At 45.2% G+C, this 18,571-nt stretch overlaps 1 protein-coding gene across 1 annotated transcript in view; it reads right to left on the reverse strand.

Annotated features, from left to right (window-relative positions):
• GSDMC (gasdermin C) overlaps nt 1-17,907 on the reverse strand; it is a 29,603-nt gene extending 11,696 nt beyond the window's left edge. The window contains exons 1-10 of the mRNA XM_030304544.1: nt 17,691-17,907; nt 16,171-16,354; nt 13,611-13,779; nt 8,580-8,685; nt 7,290-7,334; nt 6,870-6,899; nt 5,290-5,429; nt 4,828-4,957; nt 4,276-4,349; nt 3,366-3,597 (exon numbers count right to left, since the gene is read on the reverse strand). Of these exons, the coding sequence (XP_030160404.1) occupies nt 3,366-3,597; nt 4,276-4,349; nt 4,828-4,957; nt 5,290-5,429; nt 6,870-6,899; nt 7,290-7,334; nt 8,580-8,685; nt 13,611-13,779; nt 16,171-16,354; nt 17,691-17,907 (1,327 nt within the window). The remainder of the gene's footprint in view (nt 1-3,365; nt 3,598-4,275; nt 4,350-4,827; nt 4,958-5,289; nt 5,430-6,869; nt 6,900-7,289; nt 7,335-8,579; nt 8,686-13,610; nt 13,780-16,170; nt 16,355-17,690) is intronic.
• Nucleotides 17,908-18,571: the final 664 nt, after the last annotated feature.

Raw genomic sequence — 18,571 nt, forward strand, 5'->3', positions numbered from 1 at the left:
CTTCCTTCCTTCCAAGATTTTGTTTTTTAATGTAATCTCTACCCCCATCGTAGGGCTGGAACTCACCATCCTGACATCAAGAGTCCCATGTTCACCATGGGACTGAACCAGTCAGGTGCCCCTCAGAAAACTATTAGGCAAAAGTTTTTGAAAGATTTGAGTTTTATTTTAAACCTCAGATCCCACCTCATTTCCAGCTCCACTTTCCTCCATTGCTGGTGTGTTTCATTCCTTGTTTTGGTAATTTCCTCTTATCTCTTGTATAAAGGGCATTCTTGAGATATAATTAATACACCATATAGTTCACCCATCGAAAGTGTGCAGGTCAGTGGTTTTTAGTATGTTTACAGAATTGTGCTGCCATCACCATGCTCTGTTTCAGACCATTTTCTTTTCTTTCTTCTTTCCTTTTCTTTTCTTTTTGAAAGAGAGAGAGGGAGTTCAAGTGAGTGAGTGGTAGAGAGAGGGTCGGGAAGAGAGAGAATCCCATGAGGGGCAGAGAGAGACAGAAGGAAAGAGAGAGAGAAGAGGGGCTCACCTGAAGCGGGTCTCAAAATCACCTGATGTGGAACTCAAACTCACAAATCATGAGATAATGGCCAGAGCCAAAGTCAGATGTTTAATGACCGAGCCACCCAGGCACCCTAAACAATTTTCATTACCCCCCAAAGAACCTCCCCACCATAACCACTGATGTACCTCTGGTCTCTGTGGATTTGCCTATTCTAAATATTTCTTGTGATTGGGATAATATAACGTGTGGCCATTTGTGTCTGACATCTCTTAATAATAAGCTTGCTCAGTTGTAGGCACCATCCATGGACTTGCACCAGGGAAGATGAGGATTTAGGGTCCCCTTTGCTCTATACCACACACAAGTCCTATCCCTATCTTCCCAATAGGGCGACATCACAATCATGACTATGCAAACTCTACACAGATATCAATAAACCATAATTATTTTTCCTTTCCTGTAGGGTTTCTGTTTTATTTCTCATTGTCATTATTTATTTTTCCTTCTATTTTCTATGTGTTTATATCTAATTAAATTCAAACTGCCAGTTCCTTAAATCTTATACTAATATCCCAGATTTGAGATATTCTATGATTTCCTCTTCCTGGAAGACTTCCTCTCCCAGAGGCTTCCTTATCTGCTCAGATGGAGACTATTGTCCTCTGGCCTCATTACTGCCATCCTGGGAATCCCCCTGTCTCTATTCTACAACTAAATCTTCTTTTCCCTGTAGCTAACATCTTCCTCCTGGGTCTCTTTCATTTTACTGTATCACGTCCTCTTATATTTTCTTGAAAATAGAACATAGTAATTTTAAAATTCTTTGTCTGAAAATGCCTTATTCTACCTTCAAACTTGATGTAGACTTCTAGTTGGAAATAATTTTACATCGAAATGTCGGAAGTCTTTGCTTCATTGTGTCTAACTTGCTGTTTGGCTGTAGTTTAAAGGCATTCTTATATTTGGAGTCGGTTAAGTCTCTGACTTCAGCTCAGGTCATGATCTCTCAGTTTTCGAGTTCGAGCCTCACATTGGGCTCTCTGCTGTCAGCGTAGAACCCGTTTCAGATCCTGTGTCCCCGTAATCTCTCTCTGCCCCTCCCCTGCTTGTGTTCTCCCTCTCAAAATAAATAAGCATTAAAAAAAAACTGGGTAAAGTCACTCATTTTGTAAATGAACTTTGTTCTTTTTCCTGGGTTTTTACTTTGTTCTGCATATTCTGAAACTTCACAAAAAGGTGTTTTGGTATGGGCCCATTTTCATCCATTTGTGTCAGGTACATGATGGGCTCTTTAAAAATTTTTTTTTTTTTTACATTTATTCATTTTTGAGAGACAGAGCACAAGTGGGGGAGGGGCAGAGAGAGAGGGAGACAGAATCCAAAGCAGGCTCCAGCTCTGAGCTGTCAGCACAGACCCAGACGCAGGGCTCGAACTCACAAACCGCAAGATCATGACCTGAGCCGAAGTCGCACGCTTAATTAACCAGCTGAACCACCCAGGCACCTCATGATTGGCTCTTTAAATCCAGAAATTCCTATCCTGGTTATGGGAGATTTTGTTGATTTATTTTGTTGATGATCTCCTTTCCATTTGTGTGTGTGTGTGTGTGTGTGTGTGTGTGTGTGTACGTCCTCTCGCTCTCTTTTTTTTTTTTTTTTTTTGGTGGCGGGAGCTTGTTTTATCTGGCTCTTAGGCTTCCTAAACTGCTCTTCTATGTTTCTTATTTTTTCTCTTATTTTTCATCTTACGACTTTTTACCCTACTTTTTTGGGAAAGTTCCTCAACTTTACCTTCTGATCTTTTCTATGGATTTTTTATTTATGTCATAATAGTTTTAATTTCTAAGACCTTTATTTTTTTTGTTCTCTCAATGTTCCTTTATTTAAAAAAAATTTTTTTTTAACGTTTATTTATTTTTGAGACAGAGAGAGACAGAGCGTGAACGGGGGAGGGTCAGAGAGAGGGAGACACAGAATCTGAAACAGGCTCCAAGCTCTGAGCTGTCAGCACAGAGCCTGACGCGGGGCTCGAACTCACGGACCGTGAGATCATGACCTGAGCTGAAGTCGGACGCTTAACCGACTGAGCCACCCAGGCGTCCCTCAGTGTTCCTTTGAAAATAGCTCAAAAAGCATAATTTGGAAAAGTCACACATAATGATCAATTCAGAGGTACAAATTTTGGGGAGTTAATTTTTTGAAGCAATTCTGGACATAAGAAAATGTTTTAAGAATGGAAAAAAAACCCTCTCATTTTTAACATTTTACCATCTAATCTTGGTGATGATCTGTCTCTCTGTTCATTATTTTATTTTTTGATGCATTTCAAAGTGAGTTACAGATATCAGTTAGCCTCACCCCAAACAATTCAGAATGCATATTGTTAACTAGAGCAAATATATTTTTACATTGTTTTGGAGTAGCATTTATAGATAGTGAAATGCTCACATTTTTTTTTAATGTTTATTTATTTTTGAGAGAGCATGAGCAGGAGAGGGGCAGAGAGAGAGGGGTACAAAGGATCCCAAGCAGGCTCTGACAGCACAGAGCCCATAGCAGGGCTTAAACTCACAAACTGTGAAATCATGACGTGAGCTAAAGTCGGATGCTCATCCAATGAACCACCCAGGCTCGCATCTTTAGATACTATTCAATGAGTTTTGACAATTGCATAAACCTTTATCAAGATACAGATATTTCTATCACCTCAGAACATTCTCTCAAGTTTCCACCGATCCCTGGCTCCATCCTGCCTAGAACGGCAGACGTGGTGGCCCTAGACCCCCCCCCCTGAGCTCATCAGGGACTCTCTCAGCATAGACTGGAGTGGGGCCAGGCCTCTCTGGACTGCCTGCCAGCTGCTTCAGCAACGACAGGGTCCCATACAGGGCAGACAGGGGCTGCTTGGTTTCCAGATCCCAGGTTGACCTGGGGCTATTCAGTTCCATTTTCAGCCCACACTCCTCCAGGAGGCCATAGGTGATGGCCAAATCCTCACCCTGGAGTGGGGCAAGGAGCTCGGGTTTGAGGGTAAAGGGGATGTCCCAGCAGTATTTGAAGTTGGGCTCCAGGATGCTCCTTACCTAGAATAACCAGTATCAGATGTTACACGTCAGCATTTGAGGTCGGGAAGAGAAAATTTGTCCCAAGAGGGTCATGCAGGGTAACTGAAAGGGACAAAAGCTTTGGAGTCAAGAGGGCCCAGAGTCATGTCCTGGTCATGCCCTATGGTCAGTGTAATTGTGGATACATTATTGGAAATCACTGAGCATTGTTTCCTCAGCTGCTAAATGATTTTATTAACATTTCCCTTACAGAATATGGCATTTGGAATTAGATGTGTGTGTATATCCATACATGTATGCAGTGTGTGTGTATGTATATGCATATGTCTATACACACATATATCCTTAAATATGTGTATGTGGAGAGAGAAGAGCAATTCCCAAATGGTAACTGTGTATATAAAGCGGGGATATGACTCAGGGACTCTGGGTTCCCAAACCTGGGTTCTTACATGGCTATTTTAGAACCGTGGGGGCTGTCAGCAGGGGTTGCCATGGAAACAGAGACCCTCCTGATAGATTCATACCCACTGGGCCTGTTGCCCAGAGGGAGATGCAGCCAGGGATTTCCCAGTTGCCAGAGCAGGATCCTGTCTCCCTGGCAGAAACCTGCATCATCTCTTCTTCCTCAGATTCATTCTTAACTCTGGTTCTTTCCCCCTCTTCCCTGGACGCTAGCCCCTGAGAATATCTCACCAGCTTCTGCTGCTGGAGCAGGATCCTCTTTTCCATGGACTGGGCCAGCAGATCATGTTGGGTGTCACTCAACACTGGGAACAGGGGGACATTTGGGGAAAGAAAGTGATGAAGGGTTAGATTTTCCTCTCTCCACTGTGAGCTGGGAGACCCTATGAGAGGGGAACTCTGAGGCAGAGGAGTCACCCATTGGACTTTGAAGGTCAAGTTCACTTTACTGGAAAATCCTCCTTCTACTCTTGGAATGCCTCCAGAATGCTACATAATGTGGTCCAGAGGATGGGATCCTGAGGCTGGAGCCTGGAATCTTCCACTCATAATGATCTGTTGGATGAACTTGGGCTGGTCACTTTCTAGACCTCAGACTGTTTCTCTGTTCACGTGGAAAATTTATCTCACTAAACCCTCTGGACATTTCAGAGAGGGGATATGTGAGGATGAAGATCATGATATTTGAAGGGTTTTGGAGAGATGGCGTCTAACCCATAGCTTTCACGAGGTCTGAAGGCCAAACTTGTGACTTTCCTACATTTCCCCCCAGATCATTCTTACCCATTATGGCTTCAAGGAGGTAGATGATGTGGAATCTTGCCTGGATCCATAGGTCTCTTGTGTCCGGTTGCATCTCATTTAGGATTGTGCCCCCAAAGTCATCCAAAAGATCTAAGGGGCTCCCATCCAGCTATAGGAGACCCACATTATTAGTAATAAGATATTACTACTACAACTACTACTGGTATATAATTTTGCCTGTGTCTTTTAAGTCTGTAAGTGATCAACCAAGGTGGGAGGGTCAGGGCTCTTTACCTGTCCCAGGGGATTCCTAGCAGCCCCAATATTTGGCCCCTGGCCTTGTCATTGTGCCTGGGGCCAGTGTCCCAGATTGCTGACAGCCTACTCTTTCCCCTGGCATTGCCCCATCCCTCCTCCCCTGTGTATCTTGATAGCCATATTTCCTAAACCTGCCCCTTTTACCACTTTGATCAGCCCTAGGTAGTTTTAGGAACTCCTCACCGTGTCCGTGAGGTTCTGCAGAGCCTCTCGGTTCCCAAGCATGTTCAGGATAGTATGGAATATAGAATCCTGAGTGTCCTTTGAGAGCTGGGCCAAGGCCTCCATTTCCTGGAAAATCTCCTCATGTAGTTGCTTGAAATCTGCCCTCAGGCGTCAGCATCAAACCAAAAATGGGTATAATTCTTTGATTACAACATTCCTGGGATGATAAGCCCCTCCCCATCAAATATGAACCCTTTTATCAACCCAGAGCATCTCTATGGATGCCATGTTTGAGCTCTGGGAACAGGCTAGAAATAATAGACTAGAAAACAGACAATCCTAGTGCTATGAAATGAGGGGAGCAGAATGCAGGGAGCAGAGATGGAGATTCTGGAAAGGGGTCATGGGAAGTAGAAGAAAATGACCAGGTGCTTATTTCTGGGACATGTCTAAAATAACATGGATTCTGTGGTTGGGCTCTTAGAGATGAGGATCTGAGCTCTTGGCTCAGTTTCTACGTTTGTTAAATGGGGATGTTATGAGGGATTAAATGAGTTTATGTATATAAAATGCTTGGAGTAGTACCAGGTAGAAGACTTGAGCCATCCTTCTTATAATGTAATTCTACTTGTATCATCTATATCCATATGGAATTAACCAAGGAATGGATTTGGGGGCTCTCTGCTTGTCTGAGGAGACTTTGGGTGCACTCAAGATGATCTGCTGAGTGAGAGGTCACTAGAACGGACGTGCAATGACACAGGCATTTCTGTTTGGTTCACTGCTGTATCCCTAGTACTTAGAATAATGCCTGTTGCCCAGTAAGTTCTTAATAAAAGTTTGTTGCAGGTATGCCCAAACAAACGAAGGAATGAATCAGTGGAGCTGACCAAAGTGTAAGTTTGGAAGTAGACCTCAGTTTTCTGAGTTGCATGGAAACTCCAGTCAGGGCTCTCAGCTCTGCAATTCCCTACCCTGGAAGCCCTGGATTCTCTCTTAATAAACACTCACCTTGCCAAAGGACTCTCTGTATTCTTCCTGGAAAGAGAATCACAAGGAATCATCTCTTTTCTCATGCTCAAATTTGCTTTTTGAGACACTTGGGAGGGTTCTGGCCTCTCATCACCTCCTCCCTCTTGCTAGACCTCTTTCTGCCCCAATTCGGATGGATCCCTCCACCTCCTGGCCTTCCTGGATCCTTCCTATTCCACCAAAACTAGAGCCAGTCCCTAGGGCAGTGGTGGCAAAGGCCGGGGAAATCTGCCCTGCTTACCAGGTGAGTGCAGCACAAGATCCAGAGGCTTCCTTACATCAGATATACTCATTGGGTACCGGGGACCATTGTTCACAGCAACTAAAAGAGAAATTATACCCCCACCAAGAGTTAGCTTCTGAAGACATTTGGTTTCTCTGGCCTTCTGCTCCCTGCCTCCCCCCCCCCCCCCAGCTCCTTTCCATCTATTCCTGCCCTTTGCCCAGAGGCCAGATCCTCCTGCCTCAGGCATGGACAGCAGAGGCAACTGTGTGGGGCGTTTGTGCAAAGTGGCCTCATGGAGGGATCAAGTCCCACCTTCCTGTCTCTAAAATCACCCACTCACTTGATGTCTTCACCTTTCGTAGCATTCTCTCTGGAAAGAGAAAGAGAAGTGCTCATTCACAAAGCCTTAGTCTCCATTCTCCCCTTCCTCATCCCAACCTCTCCCTCCTCTTTCCAGCTTTCGCCTCCTCCTCCCCCAGATTTCTTACCTCTTTTCACTCCTTCAGTTGATTCAGAGCCTAGGCATATGGAGACCTTAGGCAGCACACCCACAACCCCACCTCACAGTTCAAAGGGGAACTGTGGCCAGGGGCCGGTGCCAAGGTCAAAGGCAGGGGAGAGGAGGAGGTGATGGAGACGCTTGGCTGGAAAGGTTTCCCTGTGGGTCTGTGGGGGCTGAGCCCTTACTAGCATCCGAAGGGGGTCAGTGCTCAGCAGGGCCTGCGTCTAGGCAGAGAACCTGTCCAGCTCTGAAACTCACCTTCTGGAAAGGTTTTCTGCGTGTCATCATCTGAGATGAGGATATCTGGGTGGGAAGAAGCCAGGCCAGGAGAGCTGAGGTTAATCCTGCTGGACTGTTTTCCAGCCCCTGCCCGTAGCCCCCAGGCTTCCTCCTCCACACCCAGCCTGGCAGCTTTTCTCAGTGTGGCCAGGGGACACCTCCACCAGATTCACCTGTGATGCTGGCTCAAACTCAGAGCCCCTGACCTAATTCTACCTTCTGAATCAGACTCTCTGAAGAGAGCCTGGAGCCTGCCTTTTGAACAAGCACCTGGGTTGATCACTGTGCTGACATTGGAGAACTTCCTCTGTAAGGTAAAGGCAGTTGGCTTTGTCCGTCCTTCTTTGGGTAGGATTGTCTGTCTGGTGCCCTTAGTCTTACTCTCGTGAGGTCTCCTCCCTCACCTGTCTGCTCCCAGTCCTGCCCCCTTCCTGGGTGATTTCATGCTGCACCTAAGAAATGCTGAGACAAGATGTTCGAGGGAGGATATTATAGACAGAATGTGTGTGTGTGTGTGTGTGTGTGTGTGTGTGTGCGCACGCACGTGCATGTCTGGGGGTGGGGGGGAGAAGGAAATGGCATCCCCTGATCCCTGAGGAGCTGGACCCTAGCTGTATCAGGCTCACCTCTTCCTGGGACTTAAATTGGGGGAGGCTGGTTGTGTCCCCAGCGCTCACCATTCCATCCAGGGGTATAGTTGCTGTTTGATGCAAATGGTTTGCCCATGTGGAGTCAGAACCCGAAGTGTGTGCGCGTGCTGGGGCACTGAGGCCCAAGAGCGAGGGAGGGAGAGATGTAGATACAACCCTGCCTTATGTTCCTGGGGCATTGTGTCTGCCGGTTTGTTTGGGATCCTGCGGCTATCTCCTGGGCTTTCTCCCGAGGTTATGGGTACCCTGGGGAGCGCCCTGTGGCTCCCCCAGGCCAGCTGCTGAGAGCGGCTTGAGTGGACACTGGAATGAATGGAGATGATGGGGTTGGGGCTGCCCTTGGCCTGGTGCCAAGGACACCTCCACGCCGGACCCCCCTTCGTCCCCGTCCACACGGGAGACTATATCTTCCCGGAGCAGTGTTTCTGTCAGTCAGCCGTGCTGGGAGGTGGCTTTGGTGGTGGGATGTGTGTGCCCCCACAGTGGGGAGGTGTTTCTCGGCCTGCTGCACAGAGCAGCAAGTGGATGTGAGCTGCTGGCCCTTCCCCTCTCTTTCTCTTCTCTGGAGAAGCGGACGCCCCCTCCCCATCTTCCCCTTTCAGCCTCTGCTTACCCCAGCCATTGTTCTCGAAAATCAGCTGCTTCTTCTTATAGGCGATCACGGTGCCCTCTGGCAGAGTCAACATCTTCTCTCTCACTTTGAGACCCTCTCCCTGGCCTTGACCCTGGAGAGAGAAACCAGGCAATGTGGTCTCATGTACATGTGATCTTAAAACTCAAATAGATCTACTTTTGCACTGGTGGTGGGAATGCAAACTGGTGCAGCCGCTCTGGAAAACACTATGCAGCTTCCTCAAGAAATAGAGCTGAAAATAGAGCTACCCTACGACCCAGCAATTGCACTACTAGGTATTTAACCAAGGGATACAGGTGTGCTGTTTCGAAGGGACACATGCACCCCCGTGTTTATAGCAGCACTATCAACAATAGCCAAAGTATGGAAAGAGCCCAAATGTCCATCAATGGATGAATGGATAAAGAAGATGTGGTATATAAATACCATGAAGTATTACTCAGCCATGAAAAAGAATGAAACCTTGCCATTTGCAACTACGTGGATGGAACTGGAGGGTATTATGCTAAGTGCAATTAGTCAGAGAAAGACAAAAATCATATGGCTTCACTCATATGAGGACTTTAAGAGACAAAACAGATGAACGTAAGGGAAGGGAAGCAAAACAAATATAAAAACGGAGGGGGACAAAACATAAGAGACTTTTTTTTTTAATTTTTTTTAACGTTTATTTATTTTTGAGACAGAGAGACAGAGCATGAATGGGGGAGGGTCAGAGAGATGGAGACACAGAATCTGAAACAGGCTCCAGGCTCTGAGCTGTCAGCACAGAGCCTGATGCGGGGCTCGAACTCATGGACCGCGAGATCATGACCTGAGCCGAAGTCGGCCGCTTAACCGACTGAGCCACCAAGGCGCCCCCATAAGAGACTCTTAAATATGGAGAACAAACAGAGGGTTACTGGAGGGGTTGTGGGGGGGGGTGGGCTAAATGGGGAAGGGGCATTAGGGAATCTATCCCAAAATTATTGTTGCACTATATGCTAACTAATTTGGTTGTAAATTCAAAAAATAAAAAATAAAATGAGAAAAAAAACCTCAAATAGATCTAGAAAGCGATATGGTCCCACGTGCATGTGATCAGAGACCTCAGCACCCCCCGCCCCCATCTCACCTCCCTTGATCCTGATTTATAGGTGCTGCTCTTTTTCCTTCTTGTTCCAGTATTTGCCTTCCTGTTTTTTGGTTTTGTGTTTATATTGCAATGATTTAATTTTTTTTCCAGATTTAAGTATATCCAGTCACTTTCTCCTTTTGGTGATAAGGATTTCATTTTCCTACTCTTCCCCCTCCCCAACCCTTCACTCCTCCTTCCCCCATCCTCGTAAAATGTTCACATCCCAATACCTAAGGTAATATCCATTGTTTACTGTTGGGGAGACTCCTCCTCCTCACTCCAGATCTTTCCTGTAGCAGTTAATTACTAGGACAGTTGGGTGCCCTCTCTGTCTCTTGTGGGGATACATTTTTTGAGACCGTACATATCCGAAGACCTCTCTCTTTTACTCTCACACTTGAGCATTATTTTGACTGGACATAGAAATCTAAGCTGAAATTCCTTGGAAAATGACTTTTGTTTTCCTTTTTTAGAAATATGCATGATTTTCTTTTTTTGTTTTAAAGTTTTTATTTTTTTATCTTAGCGGGTGCATGTGGGGGAGGGGCAGAGAGGGGAGGGGGACAGCAGATCTGAAGTGAGCTCTGCACAGACAGCAGAGAGCTGGATGTGGTGCTTGAACTTGCAAACCATGAGATCATGACCTGAGCTGAATGCAGACGCTTAACCGACTGAGCCACCCAGGCGCCCCCATGCTTTTCTTTTTGAGGCAGGTATCCTGATAATTCGCACTTATGTTCTGTGGTATATGTTGACCCATTAAATTATGCCTCCTGTTTGGTCCTTTCACCTGGAAACACATTCCTCTGGTCTCCTCACCTTTGTTGTATTATTTTTTGGATGATCTTCCTTCTTTTATTGTGTCTCTGTTATTTCTGGAACTCCTGTTTTTCAGATGTTGTATGTTTGGACTAACCCTCTAAACTTTAATATGAATATTCTCCTCTTTTTCTGCTTACTTTTTTTGGGGAAATGTCTTTGATTTTATTTTTTGGCTTTCCGATTTTAAAAAAAATTAGACTTCTGGACTCTGTCTTACAATCAAGTGAAAAGCTGAACAAACTTTACTGAGTATATTAGTCTGTAGAAAAATAGAACCAATAAGCTTTCTGTCTATATATCTATATTTCTAAAGGGATTTATTGTAAGGGATCTGTTCATGCAATTATAAAGGTTGAAAAGTCCCAGGGGCACCTGGGTGGCTCAGTCAGCTAAGTGTCTGGCTTTGGCTCAGGTCATGATCTCATGGTTCGTGAGTTCGAGCCCCGTGTCAGGCTCTGTGCTGACAGTGCGGAGCCTGCTTGGGATTCTGTGTCTCCTCCCTCTGTCTCTCCCCCACTCACGCTCTGTCTCTCTCTCTGTCTCCCTGTCTGTCTCAAAAATAAATAAACATAAAAAATTTTTTAAGGGGTTTCTGGGTGGCTCAGTCAGTTAAGTGTCAACTCGTGGCTTCGGCTTGGGTCATGTTCTGACAGTTTGTGTTTGAGCCCCACCCATGTCTGGCTCTGCACTGACTGTGGGGAGCCTGGGTGAGATTCTCTCTCTCCCTCTCTCTCTGCCCCTCCCCCACTCACACGTGTGCTCTCTCTCAAATCTCAAATAATAAAAACTTAAAAAAAATTCATAAAAAGAAAAATCCCAAGATGTACAGACCCAGGAGAACTAATGGTATAGTTCCAGTCTGAATTTAAAGGCCTTAGAAGCAGGAGTGCAAGTCAGAGTCTGATGGTAGAGCAGCGTCCCAGCTGAAAGATACTTAGGCGGAGAGTGAACTCAAGTCTTTCTCCACCTTTTGTTTCATTCAGAACTTCAGTGGACTGGATGAGGCCTGCCTGCGTTGGGGAAGATAATCTGCTTTACCAGTCTACCCGTTCAAATCTCATCCAGAAACATACAGGCACACCTAGAATAACCTTGAACCAAAAACTGTGTACCTCATGGACCAGTCATGTTGGCAACATAAAATTAACCATCACACTGAGTAGTAATTACTGTATTCTGGAGACCTGACTGACTGTTCATATGTATTATCATGGACTTTTATGTAGGAGTTATATTTTAAGTAGTTTTTAAAAATTTATTAATTTTTAATGTTTATTTATCTTTGAGAGACTGAGACAGATCATGAATAGGGGAGGGGCAGAGAGGGAGGGAGACACAGAATCTGAAGCAGGCTCCAGGCTTTGAGCTGTCAGCAGAGAGCCTGATGTGGGGCTTGAACCCACGAACTGTGAGATCATGACCTGAGCCGAAGTCGGACACTCAACCGACTGAGCCACCCAGGTGCCCCATATTTTAAGTAGTTTTTTTTTTTAAGTTTATTTATTTTGAGAGAGAGAGAGAGCAAGTGAGGGAGAGACAGAGAGGGAGAGAGAGAATCCCAAGCAGGCTCTGTGTTGTCAGTGTAGAGCCCAGCACAGGGCTTGATTCCACAAACCCTGAGATCATGACCTGAACCGAAATCAAGAGTCAGATGCTTAACTGACTGAGCCACCCAGGCACCCCTGTAGGTGTAGGTGTTATATTTTAATTTTATGGATGAGGGACCCTATGTCAGAAACATGAATAATGACCTCAGGCAGCCTAGTGAGTAAATGGCTTCTCCAGAATTCAGCCCTACTCTTTGATGAGAAGAATGTCCTGGTGAGTCCAATGTCAACTAAGAGAGCGCAGTGCAAAGCAATGGTGTGGGAAAACGCTGACACAGCTGGGAATCTACAAACCGTTTAACAACATCACAGCCCAGGAGCGATGCTTAGAACCGGCACCTGCTGTGAACACCTGGGCATAGGCCAGACACACAGCTGAGCATTCGCCCTCTGCAAAATGCCTCAGGGTGTTCTCCTGTTCTCCCAAAACCCCGTCAGCACACCGAAACTGATGTGAAAACAGCCGGCCGTGGACATACCCTCCAAACTGGAGTTAAGTTTGGTTTCAAACTTCTTTGTCCACTGGGTGGCGCCTTGCTCTCCTCTAGGGTTAATACACAGATCTTGTGAAAGTTAGCTCACATCTCCGTTTTTGTCTTGTTTTGTTTTTTTGGTTCCTAAATCTCTTCAGTGAGGACAAATTACATATAAAATATATTTTGTGTAAATGTCCATTATAACACACGCACACACTTTATATGTCCCTGAGTCACAGTTCATGTTGAGTAAATATTTGATGAACTGCTTTGTTTCAAACTTTTTTTTTTTAATTGTGATGATTGTAAGTTATGTACATCATATGTGCTTGGAGATATTTAATCTTAATACGGAACACTTTCTACTCAGGGTATCACAGTATTTAGGATGTTTGAACTGCTGAGGTTTTGTATTGTATGTGGCCCTTTGTTTCTTCCAGCCATAAATCTGCACATGTATGTAGTATAGCAACCATACATATATATCTTTTAAGTTTATTTATTTATTTGGAGAGAGAGAGTGTAAGTGGGGGAGGAACAGAGAGAGAGGGAGGGAAAGAGAGAATCCCCAGCAGGTTCCACACTGGCAGTGCAGAGACCAACACAGGGCTTGAACTCACGAACTGTGAGATCATGACCGGAACTGAAACCAGACGCTCAGCCAACTGAGCCACCCAGGCGCCCCAACAATCATATTTTTAGAGTATCCAAAACCGATCGTTTAACCAAAGCAAAATATAATTGCAAATAATTAAATCTATTTCTATTTTATTGATATTGAATAACCTCATATATTAAAATACTAAAACGAGCATGTTAGAATATACTCTCGGGTCCGGAGTCAGGATTCCTTGGCACATGAGAAGTGGGAAATAATGACCCCATTCATTCCAACCCCCAGAGACAGGCCCTAATAAGATGCAGAGCCCCTGGGAAGTGGGGTGGGGCTGGCTGTGCTCTTGGTGTCCCCATCCCCCTTCAGACAACCGTGTACCTTGACAGAAGTCATCCAAGGGATAAAGCATTTTCCCAAAACGTTCACACTGCTGCTGTCATGCAGCACAGTGCTGTTGATCAGTTCCACGGCCTCTGTCACCACATAGAGATTGTCATCTCTGCCCCGGCACTTCCTCAGAAACAGCAGCTCCTGATCCAACACTTTCCTGAGGTAGGTGGGAAGAGAAAGGTCACAGTGGGAAAGGGATGCCTTTTTTTTAAATGCTTATTAATTTATATTGAGAGAGTGCATGCATGCAAGTAGGTGAGGGGCAGAGAGAGAATCCCAAGCAGGCTCCACGTTGTCAGTGCAGAGCCTGACGTGGGGCTTGATCCCACGACCGTGAGGTCATGATCTGAGCTGGAATCTAGTGTCAGATGCTTAACTGACAGAGCCACCCAGGCGCCCCCGGGAAAGGCGGGCCTTCTTGGCTCGTTGTGGATTACTCTTCTAAGACCCTGGATGGGGTACAGAGCATTTGGAATTTGATAGGTGAGTTCTCCATGGGTAGGAAGATACTGGCTTATAGGTTAGGTTGCTTAGGGCAACAGAACATCTTCTCTGATGTGCACGGTGGAGGGGTCCCCATTCTCTGACGGGTATGGTATGACAGTATGCATACCATATTATGAAGAGCCATTTACATTTTCCAAAATTATATTGGTCATGTTAGGGTAGTTTGTACATTTCCAGTACCAGGGGCTCTCAGCAGAAGAGGCTCAAAGTAGATGAGTCCAGGTGATGGAGACCAGTGCTTAGGAGGCCCTGTTGTCAAAGCTGGGTACACACAGCACACGTGCCCGTGTGGAGCAGGCGGATAAAGTGTGATGAAGGGGGGCAGGTGCTGGGTGATTTTTCATGACTAACACAGATGGGCTTTATGGGTCGACCGTCCTTAGTAGGGGGCTTGGTAGAGCTTGACTTGAAGATGTAAGTTGGGGGAGATGTGGAAGGTCTGCAGTGCTGAGACTCAACTCTGGTTCTGCTCCAGGCCCCACCCTGCTTGGTGCCCTGGTGACAGCCATGTGGAATACTGAGAGACCCTTAAATTTGCCTTTCAGGGCAGGAGGTCACTGACCATCCAGTGCCCTTGGAGAGAAATGCAGGCTTCTTAACATTTGGGCAAGGAGTGTGTCATCTGACTCTGCTTACCTCCCAACCTTCACTTTACATCACCTTCATCCTTGTTGACGAAGCTTATGCTTCCCTGGCCTCCCCCTCCTCTTGGAAACACCCAGCTCTGTCCTGTCCCAGGGCCTTTCAGCTCTAATTCGGACCCTTTTCCTCTTGCTTGCTTCTTTCATTCTTTAGGTTTGAGCTCAACTGTTAGCACCAGAGAGAAACCTAAACCGACCACCTTCAGCGTCTCTTTGACCTCGTCCTGTTTCATATCTCCAGAGCTCCCATCGTGATCTGTAAGTGCCTTCGGAGCTGAATACATGACATGCCCACATCCCCTCTATTAGAAATAGCCAACTGCCTTTTTTTTTTTTTCCGTTAAAGGTCTGACTTCAGGCTTACTTATTTCACTTGGAGCTAGCTAATTAAAATGTATCCTAGAAACTGCCTCTTTGCTGAAATACTGAGAATTTCTTTTTCTTTCTGAGCAGCTAAAGAATCTCAGATACTCTTTTGCACCATAAACAGTCTTTGCAAATGTTATTGTTAATAAGGGCCTTGTAAGAACTCAGGAATACGGAAATTGTCCAATGCCCTGTGAAAGTAACTTTTAGTCTTTAAGCAGTCTGTGATTTTTAACTTCTTGCTTTCTTAACAATTTATTGGGTTTGTAAACACATTATTTAAGTTGGCATTTCTGTTTTTACTTATTTATTTACTTTAAATTTATTTATTTATTTAGAGAGAGAGAGAGCACCAGCAAGCTGGGGAGGGGCAGAGAGAGAGGGAGAGTGAGACAGATTCCCAAGCAGGCTCAGTGGTGTTAGCACAGAGCTCCACAAGGGGCTCAATCCCACAAACTGTGAGATAATGATCTGAGCTGAAACCAAGAGACAGACGCTTAACTAACGGAGCTGCCCAGGCACCCTGAAGTTGACTGTTTTTAGAAGGCAGTAAAGACTTAAGTTCTTCGTTGAGCTCTTAAGAGATCGTTTGATACCCGCCTTTGCCTATACGTTTGGAGGTAAATGAAATCCCAGGACACTACTTCATACCTTATGTCAACAGAGAGTTTCCGATTCTTTGTCTCCCATAAATTAATACTTTGTTAATTAATACTTTATTTTTTATCGCCCGCTCTTCCCCACTGCCTGCCCTTTGCCTGTCCACACTAAATATGAGCGGCTTTAGGGTAGAGATGGGTAGCACATGATAGCGCAGTAATGGGTAATTGCTGTTTTAATAAATATGTATTAAGTGACTAATAATTATTCGCTGAATGAATGAATAAGCGAATAACCAAGAAGAACAGCATAGCTTGCCTGCGGTGTAATTTTCTTCATTCAGAGCCTCAGCAGCAAGGCCTGCTAGGTGTCTCTGCCCACAAAGAGAGTCCAAGGGGCTCTGTTGACCAGTCCTTCCTCTCCCATGGCCTCACCTCTTTAGAAGGTCATTCCAGTTTTGGGGTGGGAAGGTAACAGCGTGAAACTGGAGGAAGGTTTCATGGCACTTAGTAGCTTCCCCTGACACATTCGTTTCTAGCATGGCAGTCACACCTGCAGAAGCCTTGTACTTCCGGAACATGGTGTCACTGAAGATAAATGGTCCCTTGATAACAGTTTCTGAGGACAGAAAAGGGGACTTCAGGTTTAATCAAAAATTTACTCTGGAACAGTTGGAAAATGGAATGGAGATAGAATGACCAAGTCCTGTGTTGCTTCAGCCCTCTTACCTATTGAAATCTTTCAGAAGCTAACAAAATAATGTGGTTTTTTTGTTTTCTTTTTATTAACTTGTTTTATTTTTTATTTTTTTAAATTTACATCCAAATTAGTTAGCATATAGTGCAACAATGATTTCAGGAGTACATTCCTTAGTGCCCCTTATCCATTTAGCCCATCCCCCCTCCCACAACCCCTCCCTCAGTTTGTTCTCCATATTTATGAGTCTCTTCTCTTTTGTCCCCCTCCCTGTTTTTATATTATTTTTCCCTTCCCTTATGTTCATCTGTTTTGTCTCTTAAAGGCCTCATATGAGTGAAGTCGTATGATTTTTGTCTTTCTCTGACTAATTTCACTTAGCATAATACCCTCCAGTTCCATCCATGTAGTTGCAAATGGCAAGATTTCATTCTTTCTGATTGCCTAGTAATACTCCATTGTATATATATACCGCATCTTCTTTATCCATTCACCCATCGATGGACATTTGGGCTCTTTCCATACTTTGGCTATTGTTGATAGTGCTGCCATAAACATGGGGGTGCATGTGTCCCTTCAAAACAGCACACCCGTATCCCTTGGATAAATGTCTAGTAGTGCAATTGCTGGGTTGTAGGGTAGTTCTGTTTTTAGTTTTTTGAGGAACCTCCAGACTGTTTTCCAGAGTGGCTGCACCAGCTTGCATTCCCGACAAAATAATGTTTTAAGTGTAAATTACTGCTGAGGACAAATGTTTGAATCAACCCAAGGGTCGGATAACAGGGATGTCATCTCAAACCCTGAGACATGGTGACATCGTGTGTGCCCTGGTCAAGGAGACCCATGACATCATCTTTCCTCTGCAGCAGGTGCAGTATCTGGCCCCAGGAGGCAGCATGCTGGAGCAGAAAATGTTAAGCATGTGGAGCCAGACGGATCTGGGTTTGGATTCTCGTTTTACTAGTTCCCAGGGTACATAACCTAGAACAAATTATTTTATAAGTTTCAATTCACTGTTCTGTAACTGGGGGTAGTGTTTCCGACTTAAGAAGCTGCTATAAGTATTAAATGAACTGATGAATGCTCGGGTCCAGATATTAGTAGATTCTCAAATAGTCACAGGTCTTGCCCAGTGTCTTTTGGCAAAACTGCTCCTAACGTTTACCTGTGTGTGTGTCTCAGGGATTCTTGCATGGTATACTACCTGTCTGGGCACCTATGTTTTCACTCCCCGCCTCCCAGCCCTTGTTGGCAATACCTGGGACTGAAGAACTTGGCTCCAGGATGTCCATGAGGGTGTATTCTACTGGAATATCAGGTAGTTCCCAGAACTGTGAGAGAGTCTTCTTTTTCTTCCGTAAAATTGCAAACTGACGGAATTTGTTGGCGTCCAGCAGGTGTTTCACAGGTGTCAGGTCTTTGTCTCCGAGCTCTTTGACCAAATTCTTACTAATATTCTCAAACATGGAGGACATGTTTCTAGGGACAGATAGAAGGGGAGTACAGATTTCAGTGGAGATGGGGAAGAAAGTGGGTAAGCTGTCACAGAGCTTGATGTTTTTCCTAAGGAAGAGGACATATATGTGAGATTAACTTAGGTCTTAGAGTAGTGACTAAATCATACTTTCTCAATTTTGGTATTCTAAACACAGCCTGGGCTTTGGAGGGAAGCACTGCTGTGAAGTTCATTGCTCTTTATGGCTAGAATAGAAAAGCCTGTGTATCTCCCCACCCCCAAGCCAAGGGCACCCTCCAGGCCCAGAAAGTGCTCAATGCTATCGTCAGCAGAAGGGCCTGAGAGAAGGTTAGGTATATGGCACAAATCCACGGTCATGGTAGAGGTGGTGGCCGTGTTGGCCATCAGAGAGTGAGGGCCTCATGGGGAAGTGACCTGTGAACAAAGACTTGAGCTGGAACAAGGTGGGGAGGAGGGAACGACATGGCTATTTGGGAAAAAGGGTTTCAGGCAGAGGAATGAGCAAGAGCGAAGTCCGACAGGAAGATACGTGGCAGGAGAACAGGTGCAGGACATGAGAGACTTATCAGAAAGGGAGGGGGAGTTGGGGCAGGCCCTTGCTGGTCTTTATTACGACGTCGTTTGTCCTTAGGTGGGGTTGAAAGCTGTCGGAGTGACAGATG

This window comes from Lynx canadensis, chromosome F2 (assembly GCF_007474595.2).
Source record: "Lynx canadensis isolate LIC74 chromosome F2, mLynCan4.pri.v2, whole genome shotgun sequence".
Taxonomy (NCBI): domain Eukaryota; kingdom Metazoa; phylum Chordata; class Mammalia; order Carnivora; family Felidae; genus Lynx; species Lynx canadensis.